This window comes from Dromiciops gliroides, chromosome 5 (assembly GCF_019393635.1).
Source record: "Dromiciops gliroides isolate mDroGli1 chromosome 5, mDroGli1.pri, whole genome shotgun sequence".
Taxonomy (NCBI): domain Eukaryota; kingdom Metazoa; phylum Chordata; class Mammalia; order Microbiotheria; family Microbiotheriidae; genus Dromiciops; species Dromiciops gliroides.
The window spans coordinates 191,967,055-191,986,853 of NC_057865.1; the positions used below are offsets into that span (position 1 = coordinate 191,967,055).

General features: G+C 41.7%; 1 protein-coding gene across 1 annotated transcript in view; it reads left to right on the forward strand.

Moving 5' to 3' along the window:
- Positions 1 to 19,553, forward strand: part of PEX5 (peroxisomal biogenesis factor 5) — a 41,361-nt gene extending 21,808 nt beyond the window's left edge. Inside the window, 7 exon segments of the mRNA XM_043966136.1 lie at positions 11,728 to 11,875; positions 12,402 to 12,424; positions 12,426 to 12,472; positions 13,676 to 13,888; positions 14,497 to 14,662; positions 17,695 to 17,852; positions 18,004 to 19,553. Coding sequence (XP_043822071.1) covers positions 11,728 to 11,875; positions 12,402 to 12,424; positions 12,426 to 12,472; positions 13,676 to 13,888; positions 14,497 to 14,662; positions 17,695 to 17,852; positions 18,004 to 18,205 — 957 coding nt within the window. The 3' untranslated portion in view covers positions 18,206 to 19,553.
- The last annotated feature ends 246 nt before the right edge of the window (positions 19,554 to 19,799 follow it).

Genomic DNA, 19,799 nt, shown 5'->3' on the forward strand with positions numbered 1-19,799 from the left:
CAGAGTTAAATGACTTGCCCAGGGTCACACAGTTAATAAGTGTCTGAGGCCAGATTTGAACTCAGGAGGATGAGTCTTTCCTGACTTCTAGCTGGGCATTCTATCCATTGTACCATCTATCTGCCCTCTATACAGAGTGGATGGAGAGAATCCGAAAGGGGAAGGGACTAGGAAAGATCTCCTGTAGGAGGGGAGATGTTAGCTGAGTCATGAAGAAGGATGGGGGAGCTAAGAGGTACAGGTGAGGGGGCAGGAGCCTTCTGGGAGTTAGAACCAGAAAGTGCAGTGACATGTTCTAGGAACTGCAGTTAGGCCAGTGGATTTAGATTGTGGAGAAGAGGAAGAGGTAAGAAGGCTAGAAATGTAGGAATGGGATAAATTATAGAGAGCTTTAAGTATCAAACAGAGGACTTTTATTGATCCTCAAGTTACTAGGAAGCCACCATAATTCATTGAGCAGGGTGAGGTTGGGAAAAGGCCTCTAGAAAACTGGAGAAGTTTCTGGGGCAAAGAGGCTAGAGGTAGGAAGCCTGGTTATTTAGCAGATGTCTCCCTTAATATGCAGAGCTCCAGGATAGTAACTAGGTAGGATGGAGGGGAAATTTTAGATAATAATATAGCCCCCTACCCTCAGGAAGCTTGTAGTCTAGTAGAGAGAGATGACACATGCACAAATGGCCATAATACAACATTATGTACAAATATTGCTAAGGTATAAAAAATGCATAAGAGAGGGGCAGCTAGATGGCGCAGTGGATAGAGCACTGACCCTGGAGTCAGGAGCACCTGAGTTCAAATCCGGCCTCAGACACTTAACACTTACTAGCTGTGTGACCCTGGGCAAGTCACTTAACCCCCATTGCCTCACTAAAAAAAAAAAATGCATAAGAGCAATATAAATAGTGCTGTGGAGATGGGTAGAGAAGTCATGTCAGTTATAAGGAACAAAATGAAGGCAGGAAAAGACAGTTTGACCTTAGCCAACTGGAGCAGAGAGTATGGAAGGGAGGGGCAGTGTGAGAATTAGAGCGCTACCAACCTGCTGAGAAAGATATTACAGGGAGGCAGCTAGGTGGTGCAGTGGATAAAGCACCGACCTTGGATTCAGGAGGACCTGAGTTCAAATCCGGTCTTAGACATTTGACACTTATTAGTTGTGTGACCTTGGGCAAGTCACTTAACCCTCACTGCCCTGCCCGCCCCCCCCCCCCCCCCCAAAAAAAAATAGAAAGATATTACAGGGAAGCTCTGCCATGAAAAGAAAACATGAGAGTTAGCATCCAGAAGTGACCTTTCTGGGGTTTCAAAGGTCAGATCAGCGTCAGGAAGTGATGTCTGCTGCACATGGGTCCTGTCAATCAGTGTTACCAGCCAGTTAGCTTGGAGCTGTGTGTGTGGAGGGCCCTGTCTCCAGTATCACAGGAGGCTTCTGGGAGAAGCCGCTGAGGAGTGAGCCTTTTCAGTACCAGACTTGGGCTTGGTGGGAGGTTGGAGGCTGGGCTCTCTTAGATAGATGAAGTTTGCTTTTTACCTCTTTCTCCCTTCACTAACTTCTAATGCACTTTAATAAATGCTTAAAAGGCTAAACTCTTGCTAAAGCTTCTAATTTAAGGCAACCACACATTAGATTTTAGACAACACAGCTAGAATTTTAGGCCCTTACAGCAGCTAGGTGGCGCAGTGGATAGAACACTGGCCCTGGATTCAGGAGGACCTGAGTTCACATGTGGCCTCAGACACTTAACACTTACTAGCTGTGTGACCCTGGGCAAGTCACTTAACCCTAATTGCCTCATCAAAAAAAAAAAAAAGTATGGAAGGGGACCCAATGAGAAAAGGTAAGGTAAGATAGTGCTACTAAGAAAATCAGTGCAAAGTAACTGATATCCAGTTACTTTGGTACCTAAGAAATCTGTAAGGCCAAAAGCCATTTCCCAGCAGATAAGTAGTTAAAGCATATGAACAAACAGTTCTCAAAAGAAGAAAGGTGGGGGTGGGGTGGGGGAGGGGCGGCACAAGCCATTATTAAGCACCTATTGTGTACCAGACACTGTCTTAGGCACTTTAGGAATATTTGATTATCTCAACAATTGCAAAATATTAACAACATATGAAGATTGCTTCTTAACAATAATTTCATATACTAGTGTATAAATATACAATGTATAAATTATGTAATATTCTCTAAAATGAATATAATAATACAAACAATAATTGAAATGGTGTTTCTGGAATTTGGCACATGATCACACCAAGTTCTTGCTAGGATTCTTGGGTTCATCTTTACTGAAGAACTAAGGTGTTTTATAGGCATATTTGGTGTCTGGCTTAGTTGAGTCTGATTGCTTTCCCCACTCTTAGGTCACAGGCAGGAAAGATACCATCCAGTCATCTCAGAAACTGGAAGTTTCTAGCCTAAAACATTTAGTGATGGCTGAGGGGCAGGGTAGGGGATTGTTTTGTTCTAGAAATGGAGAGATAGGGTGAGAGTAAAGGGTTACTTAGGTGGCACAGTGGATAGAGCAGTGTGCCTGGAGTCAGGAAGACTTATTTTCATGAGTTCAAAGCTGTCCTCAGACACTATCTCTGTGACCCTGGGCAAGTCACTTAACTCTGTTTGTCTCAGTTTTCTCATCTATAAAAAGAGCTGGAAAAGGAAATGACAAACCACTCCAGTATCTCTGCCAAGAGAACCCAAATGGGGTCATGAAGAGTCAGACACGACAGAAATGACTGAACAATAACAACAAAAGGGGTACCTGGGAACACGTAAGCACAGAGATAGTTTTTTGAGTGGAGACTGACTAAGCCAGAAAAACCAGAAGTTTTCCCAAACTAGCAATCTGCCTGTCAGGTGGCTGACTGTGCAGACAACTTGGGAACAGTTGGCTAGGGGCAACAACAAGCCTCTGGGTGAACCTAGGCCGACTAGGTGAGGTTCAGTCAGATGGAAAGGCCTAGGCACGCCTACTCTACGAAGTGAAGCTTAACAGTGCAGCAATAGCATTATGGAGGAAGTGAATTCTACTGGCAGAATAAGTTGCCAGAATTCAGGCAGTGCCTGGGGTGGGGTGTATTCAGAACTATACCCCACTTTTTCTATTTAGTTGTGTAATAGATAGTTGGTAATATAGAACTAGAGGTCAGGAGAGAGGCGAGGGCTAAATATTTACATCTGGGAGTCTTCCGTAGATAGAATTAAAACACATAGAAGCTGATGAGGTCACCCTTTTTGGCATTATGAACCCCTTTGACAATCTGGTGAGGCCAGTGGACCCCTTTTCAGAATAATGGCTTTAAATGTATAAATAAAACATAGGATTGCAAAGGAAACCAATCGTATTAAATAGTTATTTGAATTTTTTAAGTTCACATACTCCAGGTTAAGAAGATGGCAAGACATAGGACCTTAGAGTATGATAGCAGTTAGGGAGAGGAATATGATAATCCAGCAAAGGAGACTGAGGAGTGGTCATGTAGTTAAGAAGGGGCCCCTTTATGGTCATATTCCTTCCCTAGTGGGGATTAACAGTGGAAGGATAGATATGAAGGGTATAGACCTTTTCTCCCTAAAATGTATTCACCGGTTTCACTCATTAGAACCCTTTCTTCCCCCCATCAATTTGGCATGCTGAGATAGAAGTGAAGCAGTGAGCTGGCTTAGTGGATAGAGAACTGGGCCTGGAGTCAGGAAGACCTAATTCAAGTGTGGCCCCAGACACTTACTAGCAGTGTGACCCTGGGCAAGTCACTTAGCCTCTGTTTGTCAAGGAAATGGCAAACTGCTCCAGTATCTTTGCCAAGATAACCCCAAATGGGGTCGTGAAGAGTCAGATATAATTGAACAACAAACGAAAGAAGTGTTTGTTTAATCTAAGACAGCAAACCATGGCCTATAGCGTATATATTTGCTAATTGAGAATAGCAGGTGCTCTATTTCCCCCCTGCAAATGGGTGGGGATGGGTCTGGGGTGAGGAATGTAGCTCTTGAAGCAAGAGAGGAAAAGAGATGAAACAGTAACAACAGCATTGTTACACTGATACAGAATTGGAGGACTGCCAAAGCATCTGTAAGACCTGTTAGCTTCTGACACATCAAGGGCTCTAGACCACCAAGGGCACTTACACTTTGGAAACTGTCTCTCCAGCTTTCATTCCAGTTCAGTCAGTCAGTCGCTCTTTTTTAAGGCCCTACCATGTGCTGGGCACTGTGCTAAGAGTTTGTAGAGAGGCACTTCCTTGTCCCCATTTACCTTTAAATTCCACTATAGCATTTTAAAGCTTTTTGAATAAAGCCCTTCAGTCCATTTTAAAACCATCTAAATTATCCAGTAGAAAGGCCTGCCCTCAAAGACACCTCTCTTAGGAGCTTCCACATTCATTTGGCTTCCCACAGCACTAAGGTATGGAATTCCATTAACAGTATAAAGCTTTCAGTGCCCAGTGAGTACAAGGTGGCACACATCTCATTCCTCTGTCCTTTGTTGTTGAGGAGAGAAAAAGCACCAAACACTACTCCCCAAATCCAATCACTCATTCTGGAATCAAAGAGGAATTTGATTTAAGGAAAGCTTTTGTTAACAGATCCTGCTTGCCTTCACTTTAAAAACTGCCAGAATGACTCCTCTATTCTTGTAGCTTTCACTGGAATTCCATTCCTTATTGGCAGTTTCTAGCAGTCTGCCTCCGAGCCTGCTTCTCTGGAGACACCTGAGCTGTCAGGGGCTCTGTAGGATAGAGCAGGGTACTGAGCTCCTTCTGCAGAAGAGGAGTTGAGGGGGCTGGAGACTGGAGTACAAATTGAAGGGCTCCATTCTCCTGATTATATTTCAGGCTTCTGATGCTCAAAAATCTGTGTATCAATTGGGAGCTTCCTTTCTACTTAAAAATTGTGCTGAAATAAGCTGAAATATAGTCTTGGATTTCCATTTGCAGAGAGAGAGCTGGGAGCACTAATGTGGCCTTTAGGCTTTTAACTCAGACTCCTAGGCCTTTGACCTAAGCCTGGAGCTTTCCTTCCTCAAAACTTTTAAGAGTTGCCATTGCTTGCTATCAAAGGGGCCGTAAACAAGGCCTATTTTGAAATTATTTTTCTTTTCCTTGGTAAAGCACCATGCCAGTGCAAAGAAAATAAACAAATTCAGGGGAAAGAGGCCTATAAAGAGGAGGGGAAGAAGAAGGGAGAAGGTAGGAGAAATAAAAAAAAAAAACAGAAGAGAAGACAGTGAAGATTCTCCGTACATTCTTGACAGAACGCTACCCCCCTCGTCCACTTGTCTAGTTACATTTTGTTGTTGGTGTTTAAGCAGCTTCACAGAAGAATTCGATGTAACAGTCAGTGCTTAAGGAACTGGTCCTCTTGTTTGGTGCATCAAGAGAGGAATGGTAGGAGATGCTCCCTGTAGAAGCAGCAATCACTGTGCTAAGTGCTGGGGATAGAAAGAGAGGCAAAAGACTGTTCCTATAGCTCACTGTCTAATGGGGAAGATACATTTAAACGGTTATGTACAAACAAGCTGTGTGAGGATTGAAAAGTTCAGAGACCGTTTCTGGGTAATTAGTCATTTCGTTAATAATGCCAGCATGTTATTAATAAAAGAAGTCAGTGTCACTCTCAAATGCCAAAGACCCTTATCCAATAATGCCTTTGGAAAAGTGGGTGTGTTCCTGAGGACATCAATCAACTTTTAATTTGTTAACAATTAATGAGAAAATGTATATTAGTATGAGGTGTGGGCTCATGGAGTATATGACTTGGATCACTCAAGTGTTGGTCAAAGAGACTTATCAATCTCCATATCACCTGTTGCACAAAAGGGAGAATTCACGTTTTCCCAGACCTGCCTGAGTAAACACAATGAGCAGGAATGCACCCATTAGCCTAAACTTAGAATTTCTTTTACTGTCTTTGATGAGATCTTAGCCTGGGTAAGTCTTTGAGAAAGATTTCCCACACTGGTTGATTTCTGCAAGAGGAAGAAGGAAAGGGGAAAAAAACTTTGGTCCTAATTCAATAATTAGTTATTAATATAAGAAAGAAATAACCTTTTCTCTCATTGTATACAGAATACCTTGGACATAATCAGCAGAGGGAAGCCACTAGAAGTAAGGGGGAATCAGGAAAGGATTCATGTAGAACAAGGGATGCTAGCTGGGACTTGGAGGAAGCCGGGGAAACCAGGAGGCAGAGATGAGGGACAGCATCTAAGGCAGAGGGGACAGCTAGTGAAAATGCCTGGGGGAGGAGATGGAGAAATGGCAAGGAGACCAGTGTCACTGAACCAAAGAATATGTGTAAGGGTGATGGGAAGGAAAGTTGTACAGAAATTGGAAAGGGGGAGTCGGGTTTAAAGGACTCAGCATGGTAGAGGTTTTTATATTTGGTCCTGGTGTTGCTAGGGAGCCACTCAAGTTTATTGAGTAGAGGGAATGATAAGTCAGCTCTGTGCTTTAGGACAAACACCAGCAGGCCATTGCAGTAGTCCAGGTATAAGATAATACAGGCCTGTATCAGAAGTGTCAGCATTGGGGAGGGCAGGGAGCATATAGGAGAGATGTTATGAAGGGAAATTAATAGGACTTGGCAACAGATTAGTTAGGGGAGGTGAGGGAATGAGAAATTCAGGATGACACCTTGGCTGTAAGCCTGGGTGACTGGGAGGATGGTGGTACCCTTAGTAATGGGAGAGAAGTTAGGAAGAAGAGCGGGTTTGGGGGAAAAGATTGTGAGTTCTGTTTTGGACATGAGTTTTAGATGCTTACAGGACTTCCCATTTAAAATGTCCAAAAGGCGGGGCAGCTAGGTGGTGCAGTAGATAGAGCACCGGCCCTGGATTCAGGAGGACCTGAGTTCAAATCCGGCATCAGCCACTTATCACTTACTAGCTGTGTGACCCTGGGCAAGTCACTTAACCCCAGTTGCCTCACCAAAAAAAAAAAATGTCCAAAAAGGCAGTTGGAGATACAAAACTGGAGGTCAATAGAAACATTAGGACTATATAGGTAGATTTGAGAATAATCAGCATTGGATTCATGGGAGCTGATGAGAAACCCAAGTAAAATAGTATAGAGGAAGAAGAGAAGAAAGCCTACTGCATTACTCTGTGGGACAACTCCTGTTACTTGGCATGACCTGGCTAAAGATTCAGCAAAGAAAAAAAAAAGAGAGAGAGAGAGAAAAGAAAAGAAAAATATTCAGCAAAGAAGACTCAGAAAGAGTGGTCAGATCAATAGGAGGAGAATTAGGAGCAATCTGGGACTGACATGTCTCAAGTGGAACAAGGAAGTATAAGGACAGGCAACAACCAAGGATATTGACAAGGACTCTCCATCATTATACCAAGTTCTTGCCTTGCAACTCCTGGTTCATTTTTCCCTCTGTGCTTTCGGGCAGCCCATGAATCATTAATACAGAAACTAGAAGTCTGCTGATAGAAGAAGTATAATTGCTAAAAACCCATCAAAAAACAAGCAGGAGGCAGTGTTTTAAAATGAGCTCTTTGGTCAAACCTAGTACATGCTTGTATCATCCAGGTTCAGGAGTTGTGAAAGGCTGAAAAAAGTAGTGCCACCATCATACTGTGGCTGAAATGCTTGCTGACATCAGTTCCTATGGGGTCCTCACCCACTGATCACCAACCTGAAAGATTTGTGAAAAGAGCTGAAGGATCATCAGAGTTTTTAGTTGGTTTTATTCAAAGAAAACAGGAAATGAAGTTTACTTGATTCAAGGAGGCTAAGGAGGGATGATCTTATCCAACTATGTAATAGTGTGCAAAAGGTTGTTGGCAAATGAGCTACTGCTTCCAGTCACTTGAAGTGTTGGAGCTGTGCAGACAGTTTGCCTGGGGCATGCACTTGATGGAATTTGGTGTTTCTGTCTTTGAGAAGCATTATTTTTCCCATAGGTTTTAGAGCTGTGTTGTTTTTCCCTGAAGTTCCTTGGCCTGAGAGAAGTGTGGACACCTTTAACCTCACAGAAATTACTTTCTAAGCCCCAGTTGGAAAGACCAGGGGAAGAGCCAGGGACTTGGAGTTACTTCATTACAAAAAAGTGCTTTCTAAAATGTGAGAAAAGTTACTGTTCAGCAGTTTTATAGGAATGTATTGGTTATTTGGTAGCTGCTTCAAAGTAATAAAGGGAAAGAGCCTCATATCTTCGTAATGACTAGTAAAGTTCTTATTTGCTTTGTCTTCATTGTTATCACATTCTGAGGGAGTCTTATTCCCTTGGTGATACAGCTTAGCATCTTGTTCCCATTTTCATAGCATGATATTAGCATTTACTACCTAACAAGGTCAAATTATTTGTCCAAGGTCAGTCAGTTAGTTGGAGAGAGCTAGGATTAGAACCTAGGTGTCCTGATTGTTAGGGTCTTTGCAGGGTCTCATTCTCTATCTGCTCATATGAAATATCTACCCCCAAAAAAAATCTCTGGGAAGAGTTTCACAAAACCATCATCACTCCTCCAAAAATGGGAAATAAGACTTAAAAAACCTTAGAGTTAGAATTGGAGAAATATTAATTGCTCATAGGTAGGCCAAGCCAATATAATTAAAATGACAATTCTACCTAAGTTAATTTACTTATTCAGTGACATACCAATTAAACTACCAGAAAATTATTTTATAGAACTAGAAAAAATAATAAAATTCATCTGGAAGAACAAAAGGTCAAGAATATCAAGATAATCAATGAAAAAATGTGAAGGAAGGTGGTCTAGCTGTACTAGATCTCAAATTGTATTACAAAGTGGTAATCATCAAAACAATCTGGTACTGGGTAAGAAATAGAGCAGTGAATCAGTGGAATAGATTAGGTATACAGTATACTAGTAAATGACCATAGTAATCTAGTGTTTGATAAATGCAAAGATCAAGCTTTTGGGACAAGAACCGACTATTTGACAAAAACTGCTGGGAAACCTGGAAAGCAGTTTGGTAAAAACTAGGTATGAACTAGGACTTCTTAAACTTTTCCCACTTGTGACCCCTTTTCCCCCAATAAATTTTTACACCACCCCATGTGTATAGGTATATATAACCATTTACTATTGTCAAATTTTTCATGACCCCCCATAATCAGTTACATGACCCCATATAGGGTCACAACCCACAGTTTAAGAAACTAGGGTATAAACCAGCATGATTTAGACATAAAGAGTTTTATCACAAGGAAATTAGGGGAGCATGGAAAATTTTATCTGTCAGATTTATGGAGAAGGGAAGAATTTATGACCAAACATGAGATAGAGAGTATTACAGGATATAAAATGGATAGTTTTGATTGCATTAAATTGAAAAGTTTTTACACAAATAAAATCAATGCAGTCAACATTAGAAGGAAAGCAGGAAACTGGGAAAAAATTTACAGCAAGTGTCTCTATTGATAAAGGCCTCATTTCTCAAAGGTGTAGAGAATGGAGTCAAATTTATAAGAATATGAGTCATTCATCCCCCAATTGATAAATGGTCAAAGGATATGAACAGTTAGTTTTCAGATGAAGAAATCAAAGCTATCTATAATCCTATGAAAAAATGCTCAAAATCACTATTGATTAGAGAAATGCAAATTAAAACAACTTTGAGGTACTACCTTATATCTATCAGATTTGCTAATATGACCAAAAAGAAAAATGACAAATGTTGGAGGAGATGTGGAAAAATTGAGACACTAATGCATTGTTGGTGGAGTTGTGAACTGATCCAACCATTCTGGAGAGCAATTTGAAACCATGTCCAAAGGGTTATAAAACTGTTCATACACTTTGATCCAGCAATACTACTACTAGTTCTCTATTCCCAAAGAGATAAAGGAAAAAGGAAAAGGACCTACATGCACAAAAATATTTATACCAACTCATTTTGTGGTAGCAAAGAATTAGAAGTTAAAGGGATGCCCATCAATTGCAGAATTGCTGAACAAGTTGTGTTATATGATTTTGATGGAATACTATTACGCTATAAGAAATGAGTAGTATGGTTTCAGAAAAACCTGGGAAAACTTATATGAACTGATGCAAAGTGAAGTGAGCAGAACCAGGAGAACATTGTACACAGTAACAGCAATATTGTACAGTGGTCAGCTGTGAATGACTTAGCTATGCTCAGCAGTACAATGAACCAAGACAATTCCAAAGGACTAATGATGACAATTGGAGAGAAAAAACTGACAGAATCTGAATGCAGATTGAAGCATACTTTTTTTTTTTAACATTAATTGAGAAATATCTAATGAATTAAATAAAAAATATAGTGGGGGAGGGGTAGAACACATACACACACACACACACACACACACACACACACAAATTTTAGCATTAAATAGAACCTCAGTGACCATATAGTGCACAACACACCTGAAAAGAAACCCTTACATGCACATGCACATGAAGTGGTCATGTAGTCTCTTCCTGAAAACTTCTGAGGTATCATTCTCTTCTGAGGCATCTCATTCCACTTTTGCACTGTCCTAATCATTAGGAAATTTACTAGCAATATGACCTTATGCAGGTTACTTAATTTCCCCAGGTTTCAGTTTCTTCATCTGTAAAACAAGGGCTTGATACTAAATGATCTTTTAAATTCTGTCCACATTTTATGATCTGCTAGTCAGAATCAATGAACAAGTATCTCCTTACCTTTGAAGCTGCTATTATCACAAGGCAAAGTGGCACAATAGGGCATAAATCCTGGGTCCACAGGTCACACAGGTCCAACTGTGTGAACTGACAAGTTCCTTAACCCTTTTCAGTATCAGTTTCCTTATTTATAAAGTGAACAGGATTGAACTAGATGACCACTGAGATGTTCTTTCCATCACTAAATCTAAGATTTCAATGATCTGGGTCTAGCCAGCACAAGAAATGCCTTTTGAATATATGGAAAGCTAACAAGTCAGTGTTTCCGAAGCAAGTCGTGGTAGGAAGACAAAGTTGGAAAAATTCAAGCCTCCCATTGAAGTAGAGTGCAAGATGTTTATGTGAACTGGCACAAGATATTGTGCTTTTGTCCTGGCCAGCAGATGGCAGCAAAGGCATGTAAGCTGTCTTCTTAATGATTCTGTTACCACAGGCTCTTCTGCTCTTAGGTAGATTATTACACTAAACCAGTCAAGAATAGCTCCTAGCCCTTGTCAGGGTCACTGCCTTAAGTCTTTCAGGTTCATATGCAGAGTGGGGAGCAGGACATAATTTCTCCTTCCAAAGGCTTCAGACTAGGAGAACTTTTAAATGCTTTCTTAATATTATAAAAGTAGGGGAGAGAAAGGAGTTTATCTGCTTCTACCCAGGCACTAATAACCATGGAAGAACAATATTATGTTATCGATTATTTCATACTGTGACCCTCTGACCAGATAGAGATGCCATCTTGTCTATTCCTGGCCTAAGAACGTGACTTACACTTAGACCAATATGTTCCATTATTACCAGGAGGTCTAATGGCAGCTTTTGTTTTTGTGTTCTTGGCCTCCAGCACAGTGCCTGTACATAGTAAGCACTGAACAGGGGTTTGTTGAATTGGTTAAATTCTCTGGATGACCACAGAGAGAGAACTTGCCAGAATCCTATCAAGACTCATGTCTTTACCTTGTAGTTGGCTTCTTTTCCAGTTACATTCTCTTCTTCTCCCTTTTTCCTCTGACTGAGGGCATTTCCCTCATGAGACTAACTGTGGCCATACAGTATAACCATAACTATTCATCTTATTCTTCCATCCCTTTTCTAGGGATACCAGTTTGAAGAAGAGAATCCACTCCGGGACCATCCCCAGCCTTTTGCAGAGGGGCTACTGCGACTACAGGAGGGGGACCTGCCAAATGCAGTCCTCCTCTTTGAGGCAGCAGTACAGCAGGATCCTGAGCATATGGAGGTGAGTGACCAGGACATCTGAGCCCCAAATGGCTCCCCTACTTTAGAGCATTGGGAAGGGACAGGGTGGCAAGTAAATGGTTAATTTTTTCTTTTTTTGCCTTTCATATTTTCTTATTTTTTAAAAAATATATTTTTCTTTTGTTAAATATTTCCCAATTATATGTAAAAACCCCCCTCAACATTCATTTTCAAACGTTTTGAGTTCAAAATTCTCTTTCCCTTCAACCCCTCCCCCACCCCTTGAGAAGGCAAGCAGTATTACTATTATACATGTGAAATCATGCAAAACGTATTTCCATATTAGCCATGTTACAAAAGAACATACACACACATAAACCAAGAGAAATAAAATTTTAAAAAGTGTGCTTCAGTCTGCACTCAGAGTTCATAGACGAGTAATTTGGACTATAGCTTAGGGGAAAAGGTTAGGAAGATAAAATGGAAAGTTTATCAATCCTTTACCTCCTTCTCTGGGAACATCATAGGGATAGACCCAGAAATTATGGGCTCTTTCCAACCTCCCTACAGCCTGGCAGTACCTGGGTACCACCGCAAGCAGAGAATGAACAGGAACTATTGGCTATCAGTGCCCTTCGAAGGTGAGTACCATGAATTAATATAAAGGGCGTAACACCAATCCTCCATTTAAATCTTTGTGTTTATGAGAGCCCAGACCTAAGCTGCTTGAATTATTTCTGGTTCTTCAAATGAGCACATTCTTTTTCTTTTTTAAAATCATATTTTTTTCTCCTCAATGTAAAAACAATTTTTAAAATTCATTTTTTAAAAAAGATTCTACCTTTCCCTCCTTCCCTTCCCCTTTCCCTAAGACAGTAAGCAATCTTATAAAGGTTATGCATATGCAGTCATGCAAAACACATTTCCATATTTTTTGGAAAAAAATTCAAACCAAAAAAATTAAAAAGGAAAGAAGGTGAAAAATAGTATGCTTTAGTTTATATTCAGACTCCATTAGTTCTTTCTCTGGAGGTGGATAGCATTTTTTCATCACGAGTCTTTTGGGATTGTCTTGGATCATTGCATTGCTAAGAATAGTTAAGTCGTTCATAGTTATTCATCGTATAATACTGATGTTACTGTGTACAGTGTTCTTCTGGTTCTGCTCACTTTACTCTTCATCTGTTTAAGTCTTTCCAGGTTTTTCTGAAAACATGTTGGTCATCATTTCTTATACTACAATAATATCCCAATACAATCATATATCACAGCTTGTTCAGCCATTCCCCAGTTAATGGGCATTCCCTCGATTTCCAATTCTTTGCCACCACAAAAAGAGCTGCTATAAGTATTTTCGTACACGTGGATCTTTTTCCCTTTTTTTGGATCTCTTTGGAATTCAGACCTAGTAGTGGTATTGCTGGGTCAAAGTGTATGCACAGTTTTGTAACCCTTTGGACATAGTTCCAAATTGAAAAGAACACATTCTTAGTGCTAGAATGTGAATGTTGCATTGCTCTGGATGGGAACTTTCCATTGGAACTATGGAGTTGGAATTGGAGAAATATTAATTGCTCATAGGTGGGCCAAGCCAATGTAATTAAAATGACAATTCTGCCTAAGTTGATTTACTTATTCAGTGCCATACCAATCAAACTACCAGAAAATTATTTTATAGAACTAGAAAAAAATAATAAAATTCATGGATTTGATTGGCTGTGCAAACTTTACCTCTGTAGCTCACATGGCATTTAGACTAATTTACTTTTTAACCAATTCTCTTTCTCTGCCTCTACTGCCCTTCCTCTCCCCAATCTCAATCCTCCATTGCCACCTTACTGCAGGTGTCTGGAGCTGAAGCCAGACAATCTGACAGCCCTTATGGCACTGGCTGTGAGTTTCACCAATGAATCCCTACAGCGCCAGGCCTGTGAGACTCTGCGGGACTGGCTACGCTACACACCTGCCTATGCCCACCTGGTGGCACCTGCTGAGGAGGGAGCTGGCGGGACAGGCCTGGGCCCGAGCAAGCGCATCTTGGGTTCTTTGCTGTCTGAGTGAGTGTGGGGCCCTTTGAACCCTGTGGTCTAGGCCATGGTTGGGAGGAGTGATGGGCTGGAGTCTGAGATGGTGTGTACTGATTGTTCAGTCAGAGGCAAGCCTCTTTACTTCCCCAGGTCTTTCATGTGCAAATGAGTGAGGCTTTAAGTCTAGTTCAGGGGTTAGTGACATTTTTGTGTGTCCTGGACCCTTTCTCAGAATAATGTTTTTAAATGGATAAAACAAAATAGATAGGATTATAAAGAAAACCAATTATACTGAAATACTCATTTAAAAACCTATTTTAAAAAAGTGACACACCCCAGGTTAAGAACCCTTAGAGAGAATCTCTGGGGATTGTTCCAAGTATCATATTCTCTGATTCTTCTAGTTGGTATTAGTGAATTGGAATATCAGGGAGATTCAGATCCAAAGTCTCAGTGCTAGGATGAAAAGAGGTTTTGAAAAGGATTTTAGCCCCTAAGGGTGGGATGGTTTGAGTGGCCGAAGGGAGGAGATTTTCAGGGAAAGGGCTTGGTGAGTTCTAGGTATGTGTAGGAAATGGGAACAGGTGACCTGAAGGTGGCTCTGCCCATCTAATTTTTCTTTTCTTTCCCTCTCCCAGTTCCTTGTTTGTGGAGGTAAAGGAATTGTTCTTAGCAGCTGTACGACTTGATCCTGCATCCATTGATCCTGATGTGCAGTGTGGCCTGGGGGTCCTTTTCAACCTCAGTGGGGAGTATGACAAGGCTGTGGACTGTTTCACCGCTGCCCTCAGTGTTCGCCCAAATGTGAGCCCATGGCAAGGCGAGAAAAGGGGGAGTTGTGTAGAAATGTGCATCCAGATGGGGCCATCAGGGTGTACAACTTGCCCTGTTCCATACTTTGGAGAGCTAGAAAATGAGGTGCATGTTCAAAATCATAAAGTCCTAGCAGGGATCAGGGTTGAAGGTCAAGCCTGGGGAAGAGAAGGAATTCAATCCTGCACTCATGGCTGATCATTGATCAGCACTCCCGAGTTTTGCAGAACTGTTCATTTTTATCATATTGAAGTTATATGTGTAAAATACAATCAACTAACACTTAAGTACTTGACATTTATGTTAAGTTAGGTGTTGGGCCAAAGCTGGAGAAACCTCATGCTCTTCTTCAGTGCTTCTCAAACCTTACACATAAAAATGTGGGCTAGGAAGCTTAGAGTCTGGTAGCACATATGTACAACTTATTATAATACATCTCCTATGTACTTATCAGTGTCATAAAACAATTCACAGAGGGAGAGATCACTGGGGGAATAAAGCCAGGCTTCATGGACAATGGAGCATCTGAACTGGATCTTAAAGGGAGAAGATTTAAAATAAGTCAGTCAACAAGCATTTATTAAGCACCTTCTTTGTGCTTAGACTTGGATACAAATAGGAAAAATTAACATCTGGAGAATTAGGAAAGGACTCTTGAGGGAGGTAGCCTCTGAACTGAGGCTTGAAGGAAACCAGAGATCCACTGACCCATAAGTGAGGAGAAGGAGCATCCCAAACACTGGGGACAGCCTGTACAAAGGAATGTATATGGGAGGTGGAATTTCATGTATGGAGAACAGCAAAAAGACGAGTTTGGCTAGAGTTTAATATGAGGACCGGGGAGTAGTGTGCTGTAAGCTTGGACATGTAGTCTGGAGCCCGATTGTGACAGCTTTAAATGCAAAACAGAAGGATTTTAGCTTAGAGGCAACAGGGAGCCACTGAGATTCATTGAAACGGAGAGACAGTCAAACTTGTGCTTTGGGAATAACAGTTTGGCAGCTCTGTGGAAAATGGACTGAAGGCAGACTCCAATTAGGAGTTTGTTGCAGTAGTCCAGGTGAGATATGATGGGAGTCTGAACTAGTGATTGCCTGGTGAGTAGAGACAGGGATATACGCGTGAGATATTGTGGAAGAAGAATCAATAAGATTTGACAGCTTACTTGATATGAGGGTTAAGGGAGAGAGAAAAGTCCTAAGCTGAAAACCTGAGTGACTGAACAAATAGTGGTGCTTTTTTTTAAAAACCAGAAATAGGGAAATTAAGGAGGAATAGGTTTAGAAGGTAAGATAGTGAATTCTGTCCTTGACATATTGAGATTACTGTGTCTCTGCGATGCTGAAGTTGAGATGTCTAGCAGGAAGTTTGAAATGTTGGGACTGGAGTTTAGGAGAGAAATGAAGACTGAATATGCAGATTCAAGAATTATCTGCCCAGAGATTATAGTTTAACCTATGGGAGCTGATGAGATTGCCAAGAGAGAAGAGGAGAGGCCCCAGGATGGAACCTGGAGGGACACACATGCATTGGGGGCAAGATGTAGATGAGCAGGAAGGAAGAGAACCAAAGTGTAGTATTACAAAAAAGTCAAAAGTAGAGGGTCTTCAGCAGTGGCAACACTGTAGAGAGGTCAAGGAAGTAGAAGACAGAAAAGTCCATTGGGATGGACTTCCTTCATTTAGGGGTTTGATTGCCTGTGAAAATGTACAGTGGTGTGGAGAGGGTAGGACAAGTTGGGAATTGATTGGTTGGGTAGTCTGGTTGGAATGGGAGGAAAAGTAGCATGAAATACATCTGGAAAGATGGATTGGAGCCAGGTCTTAGAGGGACTTGTATTCTGGTAGTCCTAGAACCTGCTTGAGCACCTAACACTGAAATGAAATGACTAAAGAAGCCTGAAGGCCCAATAATCTGAACCTAAAAGACCCAAGGCAGTCTAACCCCTGCAGTTGAAGGCCAGTGCAGAAACTTAGGAGACCCAGAGTAAGGCTAGCCACCCCACCTGAAAACCACAAGGGAGGGGAAGGAAGGGTGGAGCCTGGTTCTGCATTCAGCATCTAAAGATGGGCACATGAACAAGTGAGAGAAAATACCATTCAGTATGAAAAATTATCGTAGGTGCAGAGATTCCCAAAAAAGAAGTGAGTAACTTCATATCAACTACAAACAGAGACAAAGGGCTGACAAGGACCCAGAAGACATGAAACAGAAGATAAAAAATGAAAAAAAGCATTGAAGGAAAGACTTGGCAGGAGAATAAATAGCTCAGAAGGGAAAGTGGTAAACTTTATCCAAGAAATAGATTCCCTGAAAACTAGACTAAAGCAAACAAATCAGTGACTCCATGATTCCATGAAGACAAGAAATATCAGAACAAGATCAAAAGATAGAAGACAATGCAAGCTGTCTGACATAAAAAACAATTGACATGGGAAATAGGTCAAGGAGAAATAATTTAAGAATCAGACTCCTTGAAAACAATGATTAAAAAAAATAGCCAGACACTGCCCAGATCTATCAGAACTAGTGGGCAAAATAAAGATAGATAGAATCTACTGATCACATATTGAAAGGAACCCCAAAAGTTAAAGTCAAATTTACTTCAATTTAATAAGTATTTCCTGCTATGGACCTTGACCAAAGAGTGAGACCTTAAATAGTTTTAACCCTTAATACAGAGAATCACTATATGTTGTAAAGGAAATGTGCTAATACTGGCTCTGACAGTTAATTGCATGATCTTGGACAAGTCACTTCAATTCTGGGTCTGATTTTCCTCATAAATTTAGGGATTGGAATAAATGATCTTTAAGGTCATTTCCAGTTCTAAATCTTCTGATGCTATGCCAGGATAAAGCATTTCTATTTTGTCCTCCAGGTGGTGGCAGCAATTACATAAGAAATGATAGAGGACAATGAAATTGAGTGAAGAGTGGGCAGAGATTGAACTAGTCCGGATCTCATGGCTTCTTCTTGTCTCTTCCCCTTCCCTTGTACTTCCTACCTTCTTGTGTCTGTAGGACTATCTGCTATGGAATAAACTGGGAGCCACCCTGGCTAATGGAAATCAGAGTGAAGAAGCAGTGGCTGCCTACCGCCGGGCCCTGGAACTGCAACCTGGCTATATCCGTTCCCGCTATAACTTGGGGATAAGCTGCATAAATCTTGGGGCTCACCGGTGAGAGCACATCTTTCCTCAGATGTTTAGACCCTTAACATATAACTTCCCTTTGTGGTGACTAGCTCTTTTGGGTGGTTTGCCAGTATTAACTAGTCAGTTGGCCTATTTCTCTGGTCCTTCTCACCAGTTGTTACCCTTTATCTTACAGAGAAGCTGTGGAACATTTCCTGGAGGCATTGAACATGCAGCAGAAAAGCCGAGGGCCCCGGGGCAAAGGGGGTGCCATGTCGGAGAATATCTGGAGTACTCTGCGCATGGCGCTATCCATGCTGGGCCAGAGCGACGTCTATGGGGCAGCAGATGCTCGGGACCTTCCCACTCTCCTTCGTACATTTGGCCTGCCCCAGTGACAGTGGGATGGGCTGCCCTGTGAGTGTTCTCCTTGAGGGGTCTCCGCTCCTGCTGTGACTCCCTCCCTCCCAAAGGGCCTCCCAAGGGGGTGGGCTGATAACCACATGCGGTACGGCTTCTCAGGAGGTGCCTGAGGAAGGGGAGAAGGGCAGGTGGTCAGACATTCTGTTCTCCAGTTAATTATGGAGTACTGAGCCTGCCTTCTTCCTGGGTCCTCTTGGCAATTAGAGGGTTTCCTATCAAGCTCATGTATCTATCTCTCTGATCATCATGCCCTGCCTTCTTGGATCTGCCATTTGAGTAGGGCTCAACATAACTGGGGCCCCCTCGCCAACAGCTATTTATTGTACATGAAATCAGACATGAAATGACCCTCCCTGACCCCCATTCTCTTTAACTGGGAGTTTGTAGCATCCCAGACTTTGAGTCATGGGTTCCCCTCCACCATCAATCCCTATATATTTCTGAGGTGAGGTGGCCTGTATGCGTTAAATATTTGGCCCAGTGGAGGTGAGGTTTTTGTAGGGTTTTTCTGCAGCTGTGTTCCTCTTGAGCTGCCCCTGGCTGTGGGGTTATGAGCATGAGGCTGCATGCACTGGTTTGTTCACAGTAGGGCTGCTAAAAAAAAAAAAAAACCCAACTCAGGCATCTGTCAAGGGATTAGATAAAATGAGTGCTCTGGGTTTAGAGGCTGCAAGCATGCTGTGGAGTGAGCCCATAAAATGATTTGGTTCTAGTTATAAAATGGATTAGAATAAGGAGCACTTTAGTGGGTGTGGGAGAGGGGTAGGCAGAATATTTGGGAGGAGTGCTTGGAATTGGTTCTAGCTCTGTAGGCCACCAGTGATACCCTAGTTGTTAGAAGGGCTGTGAATGGGAATGGAGTTGGCCATTTCCCTGGGAACAGGTTCTAGAAGTAGAGATCTTGCCAAATTCCTAGAAAGTGTGGGTGTGGCAGTGTATTTCTGTTACTATATTCCCATTTTCTCACTTCACTGGTTGCTTCTGGGAGTGGGGAGAAGAGCAACTCCCTCCTCCCTAGTCCTACCACTTTTTTATGAGGTAAGGTCAGGAAGGCTCAACCTAACCTCCAATACCTGTACTGCCCCTTGGGTAGGGAGACAACCCCTACTCCCTGAAATGAAGGTTAAAGCCCTCTTGTCAGTACTTAATGATCAGAAAAAGGAAATCTTAATTTTCTTTGTTTTTTTAAGCCACCTTGCTCCCTAGGTTCTATCTCAAAATTTTATTTTTCTTTGTATAAATATGTGTATATGATTTTGTCAAAAAATGGTTTTTAAATAAAATTGTAAAATATTTGTATGAAGAATAAATGGAACTAATACAGTTGTAGTTTTCTACCTACTTCGTGGGGTTTTAGGGTCAAGGGAAAGGTTGGGTTTGTGAGTCCTAAAATGCTCTCCTTCCCTGAGGTCATCAAGAGTAAACAAGAATTGACTGGTTTGGATAGTGTTTCCCAAATAGGGTACCCTGAAGGCCGAGCTGGTACATCTGACAAAGCCAGGTTAGCTGTGTTTTCTCCATAGCTTGGGCTCTGACAAGTGGAGTGGAGTGGAGTGGAGTGGAGTGTGA